Here is a 19,807-nt window from a genome sequence, read left to right as displayed (position 1 = left end):
CTGTATGGAAGTTGCAGAGATGAGACAAGACTGTAACTACCAATTGGGGTAAAAAAAATCTAAAATATATTTGTTTAACACTTTTTTGGTTACTACATGATTCCATATGTGTTATTTCCTAGTTTTGATGTCTTCACTATTATTCTACAGTGTAGAAAATAGTCAAAATAAAGAAAAACCTTTGAATGAGTAGGTGTGTCCAAACTTTTGACTGGTACTGTATATTTTTTTGTTCGTTTTTAGTTTTTGCTTTTCCCATTTTGTATCAGAAAGTATAATGGATGTATACTATACTCCCGTTGGTGCCAGTAATGCAACATATTATATGCTAACCGCCTTAAAATCCCAAAGAAGAAGAAGAAGACGAAGAAGAATCTCTCCGCTCCCTGTTAGTGTTTGGTAGCTATGACAACGACGTTTGAAAATGGGTGGGTTGACACCACAAAAGAAAAAGCTCTCCTCCTCTAAAATGTCTCAGAAAGCTCTGAAATGCACCGTGAAAATTAAAATCCAAGCTGTAAGTACAACCTGATATGTTATTTTCTCTCACTAAGTTTTTACTTGATCCATAATGCTAATAATATATTCGCAAATGAGCTAGTTAGGCTAACGCTAGCTAGCCAACCCAAAACCACCCACTCAATAACTTTCGCTAGCAAACGTTAGCTTGCTATCCATCTTCCAACCATCAATATACACACAAATGCCCAAAACTACTGCAGCCAACTGCTCCTACTTTGCACAAAAGTGAACTCCCAAGCAAAATAGCTAGATCAATAACGTTAGGCTTGCCAGGCCATTGTTGGATTTGTCTTTTAACGTTAGCTAATAATAGCTACAGTAGCAACTTGTTGCACAAAGTAAGCAATTGCTATCTAGCCCAGTAACGATCTACAATTTATTTGTTTGATTACAGATTACTTGTCCAGGGGTTGTGTTACCCAATCAGGAAGACATATACCTGAGCGTCTGCGTCATGGGACAGTTCAAGAAGACTCTCTGTCTTCCGCCTGCATTCCCTCTTCTATTCCATGAGAACATGGTATTTGTGAAGGTAAGAAGGATAGAAAACACACACTATACCCCGACCCACAACATTGCTTACAGCAACACAAAACAATAATGTTGTCACCCTCAAACCAATATGTTCTTTATCTCCATCTGAAGACGTTCACAGGAGCTGCTGACCCAGGTCACATTGTGGACCTCCTTGAAGGTAGTCATTTCTCATTTTGAGCCTTTTTGTGATATAATTTTATAACATAAAATATCTTCTGTCTCTGCTATCTTCCCATAGCTGACACAACATCCTTTGAACTGATTCAACTTGTGCCTCCAGGTATGACTTTCCAGAAGAAAAAAATGAAATGTCTTAACAGTTCAGGGTTTTTAAGAATGATAGGGACATGCATTTCATCATTTCTAAAAGTAACCTGTTTACAAAACATCTCTTGACTTATTTTTTTCACACTACCTACACTGAGTAAACAAAACATTAAGACCACCTGCGGAACGCTTTCGGCACCTTGTAGAGTTCATGCCCCGACGAATTCAGGCAGTTCTGCAGGGGTGCAACTCAATATCAGAAAGGTGTTCCTAATGTTTTGTATACTCAGTGTATATTCCCTGTTGTAAATTAGCATGGCTATACAGTACATAGAACAATGGACTAATGAAACAAATACCAAAAACTTTACTAAACAAAAATATAAACGCAACATGTAAAGTGTTGGTTTCATGAGCTGAAATAAAAGATCCCAGAAATGTTCCATATGCACAAAAAGCTTTTCTCTCAAATGTTGTGTACAAATTTGTTTACATCTTTGTTAGTGAGCATTTTATCCTTTGTCAAGATAATCCATCCACCTGACATATCAAGACATATCAAAAAACTGATTAAACAGCATGATCATTACACAGGTGCAGACCACGTTTAACCACACCAGCCCAGGACCTCCACATCTGTCTTGTTCACCTGCGGGATTGTCTGAGGGGTTGGGGGTGGTTCCCCTGTGGGTGGGCCTATGCCCACCCATGGTTGCTCCCCAGCCCAGTCATGTGAAATACATAGATTAGGGCCTAATGAATTAATTTCAATTGACTGATTTCCTTAAATCTTTGAAATGGTTGCATTTACATTTTTGTTCAGCATATATTTTTGTATTTCTTTCATTAGCCCAATGTTTTTATAGTCCCAAAATGTTTTTGCATGTCAGCAATGAAATTTTGAAGATATATAACTTTCGAAATACAGCCGGTATGATGCATCATATGATGCAAAAAATGCATCATACCTTCTGTATTTTGAAAGTTATATCTTTAAAACTTGATTGCTGACATGCAAAACATTTTGGGACTATATCAACAATGGACTAATAGTTATTGTGTGGAGTATTACTTTAAGCTATATATTGCTCTGTGGTTTTAGAGGGAGATATTTTGGCCACTATTGAAGAGAACACCAGAGAATTCCTCTATCCAGGCCCCAAGCTGACACCTAGAGCCGGGGGTCCCGAGAGAGAGATGCTGATGAGGAGATCTATCTGTTTCCCTGTGGGTGCACCACCTCCTCCACATGCTTTGTCATATGTTAAACATCTCCAAAGCCAATTTCCTTTGATTTTGTTTTCTTGAGAACGCAATGATTGTAGATTTTGTTTTCAAATTGATCTTGCAAGTGATGTGTTATCTGAAGTCACTCTCTGGTTGGGTTTCCAGCTCCTTGTTAAAGGCTTTTGTTTTCTACTGTCCCCTCAGGGAATCTCTCCTAAAGTGGAGTTTGCAACCATGTCCGTCATTGAGGAATGTGATGGGAAAGATATCCAGCCTCAGCCTGCCTCCCCTGTAAGTGTGTGTCCTCTCCTTACTGCCCTCATCACGCCCAGTGTTTCCATGTTCATAATGAATTGTGTTCAGCTGAGAGATTTGAATGATACCCAGACAGCCATAGTTAAGAGGAAGGAGCTGAGGGTTTCTCATTTCCAGACAAGACAGTGATCTAAATTGTTATTTGGTTTTAAAGCATGTCTTATAGCATATTTCCTGTTATCTTTGCTCTTGTGTACTTTTGAATTGATTCAAAAGTACACAAGAATTGATTCATTATAGGCTTCCTTAACGGTGGGAGTACTACCTAACATATTTTGTATAGTCAGTTTAGGTTTACAGCCTATATTGTATTGTACGGTAGGCTCCATATTTTGTGAGCTGAACATGTATAAACATGTATCAATTATCCTTACACCCGTCAAGACTCTTGTCTTGTTAAATGATATGTAAATTGCTTTACATGTTATCATTCAGATTTGTATGTCCTTGATAAAACACGTAGTTGAAAAATACAAACACAGGCTAATAATGTATAGTGCTACTATATCAACATTGGTACCTTTAACAGCTAAAGGCAGAGGTTGATCGTGGCACACATAAGAGCTCAATAATCACCCTAGTTTGACATTGACTAATTATTTCTGGACTTCTACAGAATGGCTTTTTCTATCATTCTAGTCACTTTCCACCATATACCTATTTTGTTGCCGTGGCTACTGACATCCCGGTAGTTTAGCAGCACATTTAAAGGTATCCTCTCCTTGTGAAGTTAATTATAGAGAAGCAGATCAGTGGAATTGATATCCAGGCCCGGTTTCTGGTGTCTTTTTGTGCTTTGTTTAGAGGAACAGCCAGTCAATCAGCGTTCATATCCGTTCTTCTCACCTGGCTTCTCCTCACTGTGTCCTTTGGATTTAAAGGGCAAGTTGTGCTCAGTTGCATAATATTTCCATTTACTTTTCAAACTGAAGATTTGCAGCTCCTTTCATGATTTGTGTTTCATAACGGGTGCTATCAATTTTGCTAGTGTAATCCGCTCTGATGGCTATGCTTTAAAGGGGTATTTGGCAGACAGACTGCAGGAGAGCGAGAGCAAGGTAGTCATCCATTTTCCCTGAGAACTTAAAAGCCCCTGCAGAGTCAGACCAAAAAAAAGAATTTGTTATTGTTCCAATAACAAATTACAAACCTCAGGCCTTTGAGTATTATCTATCAAGTCAGTGTTGTGAAATGTAGGACCGTTCTCCAGGTGCTGTTACCAGAGCCATTTATTTTAATGGGCATTATTGACAAAATGGCTGGATTTGGATGGGTGTAGGTATTCTGTCGTGACCCCCAAGGAGATGTGAATCAGAGTAAAGTGATAGGGAGAAGCATCATTGATGCTGCCTTTAGCCTTTCTTCATATGATGCTAATGGATACTCAGGATTCTCATTACCCTGGCAGGTTGAGTAATGCACTAAGGCTCCTCTTTTCCACTTTTACAATAGGAGCCCTTTAAAATGCCCTGCCCTGTAATGGAGAATTTAGTAATTCTCTTCTCCCTCTGTCTCTTGTATCTAGTCTCTCAGACAGCTGTCTTGTCTATTTCCACTGTTGTCACTCCTTTTTTGTCCGTGTTTGTGTGCATGTCACTCTTTGTGAAGTCTCATGGTGTGGACTTGACATGGCATTCTTTTTAAATGGGTTTTCTCGACATGATTTGCATCCGTTTGAATGGGTCTCGTTTCTTGTTTTATAAGCTACTTGTGGCTCAGGCTTTGTTGTTTCAAGGACACCCTGCTTTATCACCCATTACCAATACCACCAGGCCCACTAATCACATCAGACAAGCACAACTCTTGGTGGAAAATGGGCCTTTTGTGTTTAACCAAAAAAGAGAGAAAATAATTGGGGGGAAAATGACTTAGTTTCATTTCATTATCGGTCCACTCCAAATGGCAATCTCGATCAGGATTTATTTATTCCATTTCCTAAAAATGTAATATACCAGGATGTCCCAATTAGCATTTCAATTATATTTATTATACAACCGTGTAATGCTATTATTAGTCTGAAGCTGGCCATCAAATAACTTTTTTTTTTAAAGTGTATTTATCTGGGCATTGCCCACAGGAACTAAGATATTGCTTCTCAGAATTATGTTGTTAGCGACCATTAGAATCATTGAAGACATTTTGCAACCAAGGTGATATCCAAGCACAGAGGTGTTATTTACGTTGCATTGTTTTAATGGAGGGAATCACATTTTTTCTAATATAGCAATTTATGCTTTTTGTCCCCCCACTTTATCTGAAATCACCATCACCTACTGATTAACTTGTCATTTTTGCAGATAAAAATAGTTTTGAGCTAGTACCGTATCAATAATTATCTTTAGAAAGTAGCATGGCATTCAATATAAAGCTTTTTTTTTTTTTTTTTACCCCGTCTCAAAAGTGAATGGTTTGGAACTTTAAGGAGAGCTTCTCCCACTCTGATAATGAATGTGACCATGCACAACTCACAACAATGATTGCTTTCCTTTATGAAATTACACTGTTCATGTAGAAATGACCAAATATACACTTGACTGTTTTAAAAGCAAAATGACCAAAACAAATTATTTATGGTGAACAATCTAAATAAAATCTGAATGATTGGGGTTTTCAATCAGCAGCTGGATGTTAGCTGTGTCCACTCCGGTAGGCTAAAATCCAATTTTCTACAGGGCATTTGGTAACAATGACCCAGCAAATTACATTGGAGGTCACTCAACTACTAAAGCCTATGATTTGACATTGCGAAATACATTTTACAAGCATCTGAATGCTGAAGGTGTCGTGCAGATGTACAAATAGCCTATTAGAACAGGGATAGGCCTACCTCTCGTTAATCTGAGCAGCTGTCTCCCACACTGTGCGTAGTTGTTAACCAGTTAAATGTAATCTACGTAATCCCCAAAAGTACTTATTTGTCATTAGAGGGCCATAAACAATAACTAGTAATGCTGCATACTCAAAGGTTAAAATCTCACCTTTCTGGTAAAAATAAGTTATAAATTGGTGGTGTAGTCACTTTTGAGGACACGGGCTCAAGTACGCAGTACAAATATGAAATCTTATGTATTTCCTATTCAACAAAACTGTATGAGGCTTGAAATGACAAGCTTTCTACATATAGCATAATCAAGTGATAAAATTGCTAAGATTTCACCTTAACTGTAAAATACATTTATGTTTAGTGTTAGAGAAAATGGGTATATTTTCAAAAGGTCTCTCTTGATCAAAACATCTGCCCCCTTCGCTGTGAACGTCTCAGAGCTCTTGCTTGGCCTCCTGAACTCGTTAGGAACTCACCTTTCATCTCATATTAGTCTATGACAAACGGAAAGTGTTTTTTGTTTAAAATCTATGAATTATTTTAGATGAATGGCTATAAATTGATCTCTGAATGTGCTACTGTGATGAAACTACTATTTTTATTATTAACCCGTATTATACCAGGTAAGTTGACTGAGAACACGTTCTCATTTACAGCAACGACCTGGGGAATAGTTACAGGGGAGAGGAGGGGGGATGAATGAGCCAATTGGAAGCTGGGGATGATTAGGTGGCTGTGATGGTATGAGGGCCAGATTGGGAATTTAGCCAAGACACCAGGGTTAACACCTCTACTCTTAAGTGCCATGGGATCTTTAGTGACCACAGAGAGTCAGGACACCCGTTTAACGTCCCAGACGAAAGACTGCATCCTACACAGGGCAATGTCCCCAATCACTGCCCTAGCTTCCGAGGCAAACCAGCAGTGGTATGCAGGGTGGTATGCTGCTGGCCACTCTCTCCTGTTGTGCTATGATGTAAAGATTGCAGGCATGTGCTTTGTCCGTGGCTGTGATGTAGGGTTCAACCAGGAGTTGATGTACAGTCGGAAGAATGAATGAAATGGTAGGAGGGAAATCCCAGCTTGAAGTGATTTCAGATTTCATATCCTACGTGTCCATGGGAACCTGGGCCAGGCGGTAAGCCATTTCGATCTACAGTATCCATTGATCGATTTAGAAGCGAAACATGTCGGTCGGTACCAGAACCACGCAGGTCCCCTAAAGAGGTTTAACTGACAGTCATATGCAGTTACATGCATAAAAGTTAGGCTACTGAACTGAAAGAAGGGATGCCTCAATTCGGTCACAACAGATAAGAGGTATTTTCTGAATTAAACAATGAGTAAAAAACATTAGTGAACCGGCTATGTAACGTTTGAATCAGTTTTCTGACCGATTCATTTTTGGACAGTTTGGGCTCCCGCAGACTGATGTACTCCTTTCTTAAACATTTGAACCAATGTATATTGGTGAATCATTACGTCCTTAATATCTGGTTAGATATAGTATGCTTGGCCTATGCTTTTAAATCCACATAACTACAGTGCATTGGGAAAGTATTCACTTTTTCCACATTTTGTTACAGCCTTATTCTAAAATGGATTCAATTGTTTTTTTCCCCTCACCAATCGACACACAATACCCCATAATGACAAAGCAAAAATGGGTTTTTAAAATATTTATGCAAATGTATTAAAAATAATAAACTGAAATTACATTTACATAAGTATTCAGACCCTTTACTCAGTACTTAGTTGAATCACCTTTGGCAGTGATTACAGCCTCGAGTCTTCTTGGCAATGACGCTACAAGCTTGGCACACCTGTATTTGGAGAGTTTCTCCCATTCTTTTCTGTGGATCCTCTCAAGCTCTCAGGTTGGATGGGAAGCGTCGCTGTACAGCTATTTTCAGGTCTCTCAAAATATGTTAGATCGGGTTCAAGTCCGGGCTCTGGCTGGACCACTCTAGTACATTCAGAGACTTGTCCCGAAGCCACTCCTACATTGTCTTTGCTCTGTGCTTAGGGTCTTTGTCCTGTTGGAAGGTGAACCTTCACCCCAGTCTGAGGTCCTAACCTGCTCCAGAGCGCTTTTCATCAAGGATTTCTCTGTACTTTGTTCCCTTCAGCTTTCCCCCCATCCTGACTAGTCTCCCAGTCCCTACTGCTGAATAACATCCGCACAGCATGATGCTACCACCACCATGCTTCACCGTAGGGATGGTATTGGCCAGGTGATGAGTGGTGCCTGGTTTCCTCTAGACGTGTCGCTTGGTATTCAGGCCAAAGACTTCAATCTTGGTTTCATCAGACCAGAGAATCTTGTTTCTCATGGTCAGAGTCATTTAGGTGTTTGTGGCAAACTCCAAGCGGGCTGTCGTGCCTTTTACTGAGGAGCAGCTTCTGTCTGGCCACTCTACAATAAAGGCCTGATTGGTGGAGTGCTGCAGAGATGTTTGTCCTTCTGGAAGGTTCTCCCATCTCCACAGAAGAACTCTGGATCTCTGTCAAGAGTGACCATTGGGTTCTTGGTCACCTCCCTGACCAAGGCCCTTCTCCCCCAATTGCTCAGCTCTAGGAATAGTGTTGATAGTTCCATACTTCTTCTATTTAAGAATGGAGGCCACTGTGTTCTTGGGAACCTTCAATGCTGCATGAATGTTTTGATACCCTTCCCTAGATCGGTGTCTCGACACAATCCTGTCTCGGAGCTCTACTGATAATTCCTTCGACCTCATGGCTTGGTTTTTGCTCTGACATGCACTGTCAACTGTGGGACCTTATAGACAGGTGTGTGCCTGTCCAAATCATGTCCAATCAATTGAATTTACCACAGGTGGACTCCAATCAAGTTTGTAGAAACATCTCAAGGATGATCAATGGAACCAGGAAGCACCTGAGCTCAGTTTCGACTCTCATAGCCAAGTGTCTGAATACTTATGTAAATAAGGTTTCTGTTTTTTTTATTTGTAATACATTAACAAAAATGTCTACAAACCTGTTTTTTCTTTGTAATTATGGGGTGCTGTGTGTAGATTGATGAGGGGGAAAAAAGGGAATTTGAATACATTTTAGAATAAGGCTGTAACAAAGTGGAAACATTTAAGGGGTCTGAACTTTCTGAATGAACTGTATGTTTTATCAACAAACAAACAAATCAACCACAATATTTGAAATATCAAAAAGTAGCTTATTTATGCAATTGCAGTATACAGCCTAGTTGCAGTTGTGGTCACATGATTCTTGTGGACTCCAACCTGTTGCCTCTCCCTTTGCAGCCGTATTGTAGACCATCCCCAGCCAAACAGTCCCCAGCGAGGCGTAGACCAGTCAGAGAGGCTGTCGGGAGCCCTAGACAGACGCTGAAAGGGAAGGATCTGAGTCTGATTGGTCCATCCAGTGGTTATGAGCAGCCCACTGTGGCCTCCCAGGCCCGTGCTCTCTCTCCCTACACCCACCGCAGGATGTGTCAACTGTCTGAGGAGGCCAGGCAGAGACTCAGCTACCTCCAACTTGGGCCCTACAATTTCAAGAAGGAAACAGAGGCCCAGATCCCCTTTGTGGTTGGTGTTTATTTCTCTTGCTCTCTGACTGTGTTTGTCTATGTGTGTAGATATATAGCCCAGTTTTCAATGTCCTATTATCTTACTTCTCAGTTAGGCTATTCCATCAGCACTTATTTCACTCTTTCTTTAAGGATCGCTGTAAGTATAAATAGTTTGCCCTTGTTTGCTGCAAACATTGTAAATGTACCAGGATTGAAGGATATGGATATCTTTTCATAGGGAGGTTATTGCTATGATCAAACCCAATAGATTCCAAGCCCCTGGGCATGGATTGAGAACAACTGGAAGGCCTTTCACTGGCTCCTCCTGTTTCTGTTTGATTGTTCATTCAAATAACATCCAGTCCTGAGGTGTAAATATCAAAGCTGTCATGTCATTAAAGTTAAGATTGGGATTTAGCTGTGATATCAGTGTGGCATTTTCCAGCAATGCAGCCTTTAAAAAGGGAGCGTTTTAACAGAGGAAATCCCGGGGCTACAATTAACCTAGGTAATTAAGAGTCAGACCTTGATTAACAAATAGTTACCTATTGAAGTAGCTGAGCCCCGCACTGAATGCATTATCAATGTGTGTTTAAAGCCTGCACTGCGCACGTACTGTATGTGGAAGCAAATAGCTAATTTCTTCAGTGCGTGTGATGATATTCATGTTTAATTGAAGAGTGTGGGGTTCAGTAGACACATCAGCACCTGAATAGAGGTTGAGTTAGTGGTGTTGGTCAGCCTTCAAAAGTTTCTCTCTTTGGTTTAACCTTTTTTTATAGTCTTTATATAGAGTGATTAACTCTGGAATGAAATATATAAATATAGCAGGAGAAATGAGCTCCCTGCGTGTCATTACATGCTGCTTGGTTAGCACCTCTATTATTACTCTAATAATGACTGACTTTAGCTGATTGTTTTGTCTTTTATATGCTACAGGTCACCAGTACTCATAGTGTCTCCATGATCGAGACTCCTTCATCTCGTCTCTCCTCTAAAATAAGCCTTCCCCACAGCAGGTCCACCAGCTTTGCTCTAGAGCCCTTAGGAGGTGAGTAATTATGTGTAGCAGTATCTGTGTTGGTGGATGTAAATACATTGTATTTTTTGATATACCTGACTAACTTATAGATTACAACTTTTGCACTATATGGTACAGTACTGTTCTTATTTTCTCCTTAGATTCCTCTCTCCTTGGCAGCTATAGACCAAAGCCTGTTAAAGTAAGTCAATATATTGAATATATATAACACATGAAAGACAATATCACATGAATAATAAACATTACATTAATTATTTGGTGCTTGAAAGAATGGAAATGAATAGTATTTCAAATACTGCATGTCTTGTTATTATCTCTGTTTTTTATTATCTGTTTTTATCTCAATATCAAATCATTTCTGGGTAACAATTAAGTACCTTATTGGGATTGGGTTTAAATTAAAATGGTCACAAAGAAACAAAAATAGCTTCTTAGCAAAGAGCAATTTCTCAAATAAGAATTTTGCAAAAACTTTTCTGGGAGTGGTCTGAGTGGGGAGGGGAAAACTAGCTGTTCTTGGCAGGGAGGTTTTGGAACTCGCTTCTTGGCCTATTAACTAATTTACCACCTGGTGATGTCAACAGGTAGGCCAAAAGTCCATCCCACCTAAACAGGCTGAAATTTCAGGACATATTTTCAAACAGCTCGTAGTCAAAAGGGGTATTATCATAATTGTTCGCAATTTCACAGTATTATTCCAACCTCGTAGTGTGGAAATGTATATAAAACACCGAAAAATCACGTTTTTGACTGCACTGGGCTTTTTAGGAGAGATCATTCAGTATGTTCAACAGTGCTGATCATAGGTCTTCTTGTCTTTCTTCAGGTAGGCGCTGGCTGTCTGAAGACAGGGAAGTCTTCACCAGGGAAGTCTTCCAGACAGGACTGTTCCAGAACCACAGTCAGGAAGGCCCGGTCAGCCCTGGCTGCCCAGTCCTCTACCCCAGTGTGTGGCCCGAGGAGTCCCCTGCTCAGCCGCTCCTCCCTCAGAGAGCGGTAACAACACACCCGCTACTGGAACACAGTTCAACACGTATTTTTCTGTCCTGGCCTCCTGTGGGGTTTTTGCTATTTTAGTTTCCCACACAACCGTCCTCCTGAGATAAAGTTAGATAATCAGGAGCATAATTAAAGTTCCTGCTAATGACTTGGTGTTTTGTCTCTTCCGTCCCCCGAGTAGTTTGTGCAGATCACCAATGACAAGATCTGAAGCTGTGTGTCATTGGGTATCTTCTTTAGCTTGAAATCTCTATGGTTTTTCTCCCAGATGAGTAAAAAGGGGAAGAAAATACATTTTTGGTAGAATTTGACTAGACTTTGTCATGCTTGGGGCTAAGCTATTTGTGTTTGCTCAAAAGATGTTGAAAGGATTGCGGGAGAAACTACCTCTCCCATATTTCCAATTATATGGTATTGACAATTTGGACCTCATGAGAACCTGGCCAGATACAACAGACTTTGTACTTGTAATCTTTATTTTGATAACACTCGACAGCCAAGATGAATATCCCCCTCTCTCAAATGACAGGATCTGATGTCTTGTCATGTTTGTTCATTACTTAAAAGAAAAAAAGGATCCCTGAGAAAACAAGGGAAAATGGTATTGATTGTGTTTCAGCGAAACCAAATGCATTTGACCTGACGCACACTTTAATAAATTCTGAGAGACCCTGTCATTGATCTGAACAGCTGCGAGCTAAACCAACAAATGTTTGGTTGTTTGTTACGCCACCTCCCTTTTTTCAGTTCATAAGTAAACATTAAAATCAATAGGCAATTTTAAACTGGAAAGTAAATTGTAGGAAATTAATGATGCTTCCCTCAATTGAAAACGCGACAGAAGTCACAGTGCTGGAGATTAAGCTGGGCTTTGTAGATTCCGTCAACGGGAGAAGGAGCACGTCTTGTGGAAGTCTTTGATGGAAAAGCAAATGATAGATCCTTACATCAACTTTGCCCTCCATCCTCAGTCTATTTATGTTGTGATGGTTTGTCCTTTATGACTATCTCTCTGAAGCAGCGACTACATTTAGCTGATTAAAGATAAAAGCAGCACCAAATGGCAAGACAGCACGTCTCCCTTACCAATCAGATGTGAATTGGAAGTAATACAGGACTTAGAAGTATTTACTTTGTCTTTTGTAAGCCTCTTATTTTATATGGCCCTTTTTCCAGTTACGGACAGCAATACTTTTATGTTGTACTAAAAAAATAAGTCTGTCCCTAGACTAATAGACAGTATTCTCACTGTTGACATACCACCGTTTAGGATCGGAACACAGAATCCAATCACACTCTTTTAGAAGAGTTGAATTCAAAGAAATGTGAAACATTCAAAGCCTCAATAATAGAGTAGTTACCTACATGCTACAGTGGGTACATTTAGCTTTTTATTGTGGTACGTCTTTTGTCTACATGTTTTATATCCACTGATATTTTTATCCCAGGACTTTCCTTGGCATACAGCACAGACTAGTGGAGAAAAGGAGTGCTGTTCAGAATACATAGATTATTTTCTTTTTTTTGAGTTAAGGGGACAATATTGTAGATACATTTTGATTTTGTTTCCTGCTTACCATAATGTTACATACTTTGTTGTGTGAAGGGGATGTGACTGTAATGTCATTATTCTAGGTTCCATAGTAGTGAGTCCAGTCCATCTAAGGAGATCCACAGTCGAGTCCAGAAGATTCTCCACACCCATTCTACTGACAGGAAACTACACTTTGTGAGTAATGTATGACCTTTTAGGATAGACAAAGCATAGGCCCCTACTGATATTGACAGATCAATGCCTAAGACGCATTTATAATATGGAGCTTGGAACACTTCTGTTGGCTATGAAGATTAATATGCATGTTATGGAACATTAGTTCTGCACTACATCTTTGTCTAGGCACACTTTGATTTTACTCATTTGGTGAGCTGAACTTCCTCTCACCTCTACATTTTTGTTCCCCATTTTCATTTAAATTTAAAGCCTTGAAATACCTGTTCGGCTCGGTTTACCTCAAATGGGAAAAGCTGTCGAGTTGGCAGGTGTTGTTAATAAGACGTATCACTTCCCACCCTTTGCTGTTTGAAATATCCTGATGGCGAAACCAAAGGGAAATCTGTTTAATTACCCTAAAGCTGTCTGAAAGCGGCTATGAAATAAAAGGGAGACGGGGTTCTGTGGGTGGGAGATCTTCAGGCAGTAAGCTTCTGTTAAGGGCTCATCTTCTCCAGCACAAAAAGAGAGAAGGTACCAAGGCGCCTCAGCATGGTGCCAACAGCTACATGACTGAAGCAGAGCTTCAAGAGGAAGAGATGCTTAATCCACACATAATGAAAAGGAAACATTGAGGGGGATTTACTTAAGAGAATGAAATCAAACAACTAAAAGAGCTTGACTTTAAATAGGATATTTTGAATTATAGTAAACAGTGCTATATTTTTGGGGTTTGTGCAATTAATTGATTCACTAATGTCATGTCACACACTTGGAGTGCATAATTAGTTAATCTTTTCAGTAACGCTCAATAATAGTAACAAACAAAATATTTGTATATTTTCAGGACGAGGATGGGTGTTCACAGGAGAGCGGAGGCCCCCGCTTAGCCGAAGACTCTTTATGTGATAGCCAGGCCTTCCAGGACAGGTACACACTCTAGGCCTGTCATAATACTTTGAAACACCTAATTACTGAAATCTTCGTCATCATAATAAGCAGAAAGTTTTCCCACAGACCATCTTTCCACTGTTTTAACAATATATATTTATGTAGCAATTAATCCAGTATTATTTGTACGTTAGTTATCTTCGAACAATAATTAGAACAATGTGCATTAATGACCTATACTGTAGCATTAATGTTCTTAACCTGAGGCCTTTTCTGATGTCCTCCTGCTGCAGGGACACTCCTGGAGAGACATCTGTCCACCTGGACAATGGGACATTCTGGAGCAGTCAGGTTGCCTGCTACACAGGGAAACCCCACAGGGCTGTGTTTGAGGACAGTCTGGGACTCATCTACAAGAACATGTACAGGAGGGCCTTGAGCACCACCTGAGACCTACACTATTATTGCTTCAGACACCTGGCTGGGTTCCAATTACGACTGTGGTGGTACTTGATTGCTAAGATGAAGGAACACTGACCCTGTGCTATACTATAACCAAAGCTTTGTCATATGTGCCCTGGTGACACTGATTTTAGCTCATTTATAGGGTTACATGTGTGCACTATTTACAATTGTACATATTTTTGTACTAAGAATGTATCTTAACTGATTTAATGACTGTACTTTTTTAAATGTCTTTCCTGTCTATCTTGTGGATTTGGTGTACTCATTCTCTGGGTAGAAACTGGTTGAGCAGATGTTAATTCATTTGATCTTTTTATGTGGGTTTGTACCCTCAGACAAAAAAAAAATCTGTTTCATGTTCCAGCAAATATACACATAATGGAAAGGGTTGCAGAGAATAGCTTTTGTAAAACAATCCCTTTGGGCACAATGCAGCCCATTCAACTCAATTGGCTTATCAGGATGAAGACAAAGTACAGTAGACCAATGGCTTAAGGTGGTTTTGTTCAATAAATCATTGGAAAGTTGAAAAAATGAGTGCTTGAACTAAGTATGTCCGGTCATCCTAAAATATAAATTCATATTGGATATGTCAGGGAAAAGTATGAATAGTTCCCAAGCAGTGTTTCTTGGCACTTCAGTCCAAAGCCTCTTCAGCTTGACTTAAGTATACTAAATGGGGAAACTCCTAACAAGTATAGTAATGGTGGCTATGCATAATATATTTGAAATCTTGATTTCCATTGTTTATGGCAATTAATGTAAAATGGCCCAGTGCAGTCAAACATGTTTCATATACTGAACAAAAATGCAACATGTAAAGTGTTGGTCCCATGTTTCATGAGCTGAAATAAAAGATCCCAGAAATGTTCCATATGCACAAAAAACTTGTTTCTCTCAAATGTTAAGCATTTCTCCTTTGCCAAGATAAGCCATCCAGCAGCTGACTAAACAGCATGATCATTACACTGGGGACAAAAGGCCACTAAAATGGAGTTGTCACAACAATGCCACAGATGTCTCAAGTTGAGGGAGCGTGCAATTGGCATGCTGACTACAGGAATGTCCTCCAGAGCTGTTGCCAGAGAATTTGTTAATTTCTCTACCGTAAGCCGTCTCCAATGTCATTTTAGAGAATGTGGTAGTACGTCCAGCCGGCCTCAACATGGTGTTGGCGAGCGGTTTGCTGACGTCAACATTGAGGAGTGCCCCATGGTGGCAGTGGTATTATGGTATGGGCTGGCATAAGCTAATGACACTTGCATTTTATCGATGGCAATTTGGATGCACAAAAATACCGTGACGAGATCCTGAGGCCCATTCTTTTAACGGTGTCTGTGGCTAAAGGATTCCCAGTCATGTGAAATCCATAGATTAGGGCCTTATTAATTTAACTCAGTAAAAATCTATGAAATTGTTACATGTTGCGTTTTATATTTTGTTGAGTATATATCCACACTATGCATTTGGATTGAAATTGTGATAATACCCTTAGTGCGTGGTGTATGAAAATACATTTCAGCCTGTTTTGCTGGGATGGAGTTTTGGCCTGCCAGGCGGTAAATTAGTTGATAGTTCCAAATCTGCCAATAACAGCTAGTTTTCAATTTCCCCCCTAGGATTGTCTGGGAGTAGTCTGACAATTATTGCTTGAGAAATTGCTCTTTGCTATGAAGAGATTTGATTTCAATTAAAATTATACAAAAAAATAAAACAATCACAGTAAGGTACTTAATTGTTTCCCAAAAATGTGAAGATAAAAACCTTTGAATTACAAAGTCATAAAACCTGTTGATACATAGTTCGTTCATGTTTATAAAACATTTAATAGATGCATCGACACTCAGACACTTTAAAAATGGTACTGTATGTGTTTAACAGGTTTCATTCAGGCATTAACATATAATGGTCTCAATACAGCCATGACTGCATTGTATACAAACATTACTCAGTCACTCACTTTCTGAACGTATTCTTCTTGCCAGCACCCATGGCTGCTTTTTCTGTCATGATCTGTTGTTATTTCTTCTTGTTGGTTCTGTTGAGGTTGAAGGGAAAGTACAAGCCATTTAAGTAGTTCATATCAAATATTTATTTTCAATTGTTGTGCATTTCCATACACTATGCCAAAACCGTAGTTTCAGACACGATATGAACAGCTGTACATGACAAAGGTAAAACGAAACTTACTGTCTGAACTCTGCATCAGCAAGCAACTCCTCCACCATGGTTATCTTCCGGTCTTTCTCCGGGACACGGGAATGATAGAAGTCCACAGGGCTATCTACTACTGTAGCAACCTGGGACAAAGACATTCAAGCACAAAAAGTTTAAAATAGTTCCAAAATAAAAAGTACATTGTAAATCTTTACAGTAATTCTAGCTAAGAGTAGTGAGGAATAGTGGCTCAACGTTTTTTTCCCCCCATAGCATTGAACACAACATATGGAGCACTGGGGGGTTAGATGAGGGTTAGATGATTACTGACCTGGAAATACTTGGGGAATCCATCTCTATCGTTCTTCTTATAAAACCGCTTGGGGTCCATTTCTCCACGCATTTTCAGTGCTTTGAGGTCGCCCTTTAATTCCTCTGTCATTTCAGGAGCCCGCATGTTAAACCAGCCGGCTCCAGTTGTCTTCTCCCTCTCCTCCTGAGCATGGCAAGCCAAGGGGGAAACATGCCAGTCAATGAGTGAACAAAAATGGCTAAATGTAGTAAAAATATAACTTCTCCTTGTATCACACTACTTCCTTTTCTAAATTAATAAACAAGGGTACATGGACATGTATTCACTTTGCGCTTCAGTTTCGCAGCCTGTTTGGACTCCCTGTATGGAGGCACAGCATCTCTCTTCTCAAGCTCTGGGCCAATAACACTTTTCTTCATCAACTGCCAACAGAGAAAACAAATCACAATGTAGGAGAAGCAGAAAATCTGAAAAACGCAGAGATCCGTGGCAGTCAAAGGGTTGAAATTCATGAAAAACTTCCTCTCGTTATTGAATTACCCAGCCTTGCATAAATGCACAATTCATTACCAATTCTACGCCATATATCACCTTCAAAACAAAATCAATGAAAGTTATTTACCTCATCTTGGCTCTTCTGTTCCTTTAGTTTTTTCAGGGAGTTAGAGACAGTCTTTGATTTGCTGCCATCAAAATTGATGTATAATCCCCCAAGCTCCTTCACTCTCAGGCCCGGGTCAATGCGGCTGGACAACTCTTTCCTATAACAGATTGTCTCAAATAATTACCCAGGAGAGGAAGCATTGTCTAGTCTCCAACTGGTTCGCTCTTGATATGTTAATGAAAATGAATGTGAAAAGTCTTTATACGTGCTTGGCATTGCAATTCAATATTTGAGTAAATAGCTCCATTGCTTGAGATTTAAAAAAAAAACGAAATCCTGCTATCCATTCAGAATAAAAATGGCAGTGTAGCCCTTCCAACTTATAGACATTTTTAAATGCACAGATGACATGGTCATGAACAACAACAAAAAACAGATACTTACAATTGTGGATTTCTGCTTGTGAAGAGGACTTGTGCATCTTTATCAGTCTCCCTTCTGATCAACACATTCTTCCTGATCTTGCTCTTCAATGGCCTCCGTGTCACCCGCAGTGTACCCCTCCTTTTCCTTCTCATCCACGTAGTACTGTTCATCTGACTGAAGGCCAGGTTGGGTATGTATGACAAACAGGCCATCAGGAGCCGAGGACTGAGCAGCAGCAGCTTGAGGTCTGGATGGGCCTGCATCCTCTTTATCCTCTATATAGACAACTTCCTCTTCACCATCAGGACCATCCCCTTCCTCCTCAGAATGCTGGCTATTGTCATCCTCTTCATCACTGCTCTCCAGTAAACTGATCACGCCAGATTTCTGTATGATGACCGTGTCTCTGGGCTCCTCTAGCTTGTCAGCGTCAGATACACTGACCTTCAGGTCCTGGATAGAGGTCACCACAACGGGCTCTGTGGTGTGAGGGGCTTCATCTTGATCAGCCCTTTCATTCTCAGGTACTATTGTGCTGCTCATGTCCATAGTCTCCTCACTAGGCAATGCCTTACATTCCTGGCTGTCTACCTCCGATGGAGGACCTCTGTGGGGGTTTACATCTATGGCCTTTTCCTCAGACACCACTATAACAGGGGACATTGCATTTTCACACACCGTTATTTTTACTGTATGATCGAGAGAGACTTGCGCATCAGCTGGTGTTATCGACTCCTGTTCTATTATCACTGGGGCGTCCGCATCTGCTGCATCCTCAGTGGACAGCTCCCTCTGCTGGTCTTCTGCTTCCACCGCAGGCTCACAAAGAGCCTCAGCCATCTCTGCATCAGCACTCTCACAGACTGTCACTGACTTCAGACTCTGCCGGGATCACTTTCTCATCTTTTAGGATGTTTTGCTGAGCAGGGACATCCGCCTCAGAGGTATTCTTCTCTGGCTCTTCACGGACGGTTTTCTCTATGGACTCCTGTTGTACACTAGTGACCTCTGCATCCTGAGAGACTGTCACACTCCCAGTTTGCTCCAGAGCAGATTTTGGAACTTGGATGGGCTCTGGCTCATCAATCACTACATCCTGATCCTCAAGGATCGTCTTTTCTTCACCCACTTCTATCATGGAGCACTATGGATCAGCGTTGATTGCGTCCTCTAATTGATGGTCCTCTGACACACTATCCTCTGCAAACTCAGATACACTCACCTTATCTGACTGGCATAGGGATTTCTCAACTAGTATATCCAGGGCCTTGGCTGTTAGCCGGGTAAGTGGAGCTGCCCTGGAACTGCGGTTGGATCCAGTGTGACTACTACAGGGGGTGCCCCTGCCTCTCACCAAGCTACCCAGAAGGGTATACACATCAGTCTGGTCAGACTCAGAGTCCGTTACAGTGGTGCCTGTCAGTTTAGGAACAGGCCACCTGCAAGTGGACCTCCTGGGATTCATACTTGGCCCAGACTCAAAGCCCTGAGTCACAAGTCTGGAGGTCACAGGGATCTGCTTTAACCACACCTCTGCTTCTCCTGTGGAGTAGAGGGGACTTAGAGCCATCAGTGGTTTCCGCTAAATGCATGGGGATAGCATCAACAAACCAACCCGTCCTGCTTCTGGTAGCTCTACACACAGTGGATGTCTGAGCAGAGACAAGAATCAGGATCTGAAAGCTCAGTGTCCTCAGTATGATACTTTGAAGTAGTCCTTGTGCTCCTGGTCACGCTGGTCTGGAAGTCAAGAACCTTGGACTCAGATACCACTGAGCTGCAAGAATTATTATGGTCCTGTTTGGCAGTCTTTGAATGTTTGGTCCTCTGTAGCCAGACACTGAGGAGGAACAAGAGTCTACCTCAGACACATCCTCTTCCTTTATTGCGTCAGGCTGCGCCCCGCCTGTGACTATCCTTCGGCCCCTGCGAGCTGGCTGTTTGGACAGCCCCTGCGAGC

At 40.7% G+C, this 19,807-nt stretch overlaps 2 protein-coding genes across 4 annotated transcripts; one reads left to right on the top strand and one right to left on the bottom strand.

Annotated features, from left to right (window-relative positions):
- Nucleotides 1–210: 210 nt before the first annotated feature.
- spata6 (spermatogenesis associated 6) lies at nucleotides 211–14,881 on the top strand. Of its 2 annotated transcripts, XM_029707232.1 has the most exons (13): nucleotides 211–517; nucleotides 917–1,054; nucleotides 1,168–1,216; nucleotides 1,298–1,339; nucleotides 2,429–2,553; nucleotides 2,758–2,844; nucleotides 8,971–9,255; nucleotides 10,179–10,290; nucleotides 10,422–10,462; nucleotides 11,108–11,277; nucleotides 12,916–13,009; nucleotides 13,839–13,921; nucleotides 14,176–14,881. In XM_029707232.1, exons 1-13 carry the CDS (start codon nucleotides 425–427, stop codon nucleotides 14,330–14,332), a joined length of 1,476 nt encoding a protein of 491 aa, XP_029563092.1. In that variant the 5' UTR covers nucleotides 211–424; the 3' UTR covers nucleotides 14,333–14,881. The 2 variants fall into 2 exon arrangements, with proteins under 2 accessions (XP_029563092.1, XP_029563093.1); XM_029707233.1 differs by lacking the exon at nucleotides 1,298–1,339.
- A 1,268-nt stretch (nucleotides 14,882–16,149) lies between these two features.
- Nucleotides 16,150–19,471, bottom strand: LOC115158378 (deoxynucleotidyltransferase terminal-interacting protein 2-like). 2 transcript variants are annotated; one of them, XM_029707231.1, is made up of 6 exons: nucleotides 17,866–18,017; nucleotides 17,440–17,578; nucleotides 17,144–17,239; nucleotides 16,836–17,000; nucleotides 16,538–16,647; nucleotides 16,150–16,385 (listed from the first exon to the last, which is right to left on the bottom strand). In XM_029707231.1, the coding sequence occupies exons 1-6, from the start codon at nucleotides 18,015–18,017 to the stop codon at nucleotides 16,367–16,369; spliced, it is 681 nt and encodes a 226-aa protein (XP_029563091.1). In that variant the 3' UTR covers nucleotides 16,150–16,366. The 2 variants fall into 2 exon arrangements, with proteins under 2 accessions (XP_029563091.1, XP_029563090.1); XM_029707230.1 differs by lacking the exons at nucleotides 16,150–16,385; nucleotides 16,538–16,647; nucleotides 16,836–17,000; nucleotides 17,144–17,239 and having other exon boundaries at nucleotides 17,467–17,578; nucleotides 17,866–19,471.
- Between the last annotated feature and the right edge of the window lie 336 nt (nucleotides 19,472–19,807).

Source organism: Salmo trutta, chromosome 22 (genome assembly GCF_901001165.1).
Source record: "Salmo trutta chromosome 22, fSalTru1.1, whole genome shotgun sequence".
NCBI classification, from domain to species: Eukaryota; Metazoa; Chordata; class Actinopteri; order Salmoniformes; family Salmonidae; genus Salmo; species Salmo trutta.
Note: the sequence above shows the minus strand (reverse complement) of the source record. Positions and strands in the feature narration are given on the sequence as shown.

Coding starts and splice junctions, on each gene's coding strand:
- LOC115158378 (XM_029707230.1), bottom strand. CDS start 18,687: ATGGCTGAGGCTCTTTGTGAGCCTGCGGTGGAAGCAGAAGACCAGCAG.
- spata6 (XM_029707232.1), top strand. CDS start 425: ATGGGTGGGTTGACACCACAAAAGAAAAAGCTCTCCTCCTCTAAAATG. Junction 1,340..2,428: donor GATTCAACTTGTGCCTCCAG/GTATGACTTTCC, acceptor CTGTGGTTTTAG/AGGGAGATATTTTGGCCACT. Junction 2,554..2,757: donor GGAGATCTATCTGTTTCCCT/GTGGGTGCACCA, acceptor CTGTCCCCTCAG/GGAATCTCTCCTAAAGTGGA.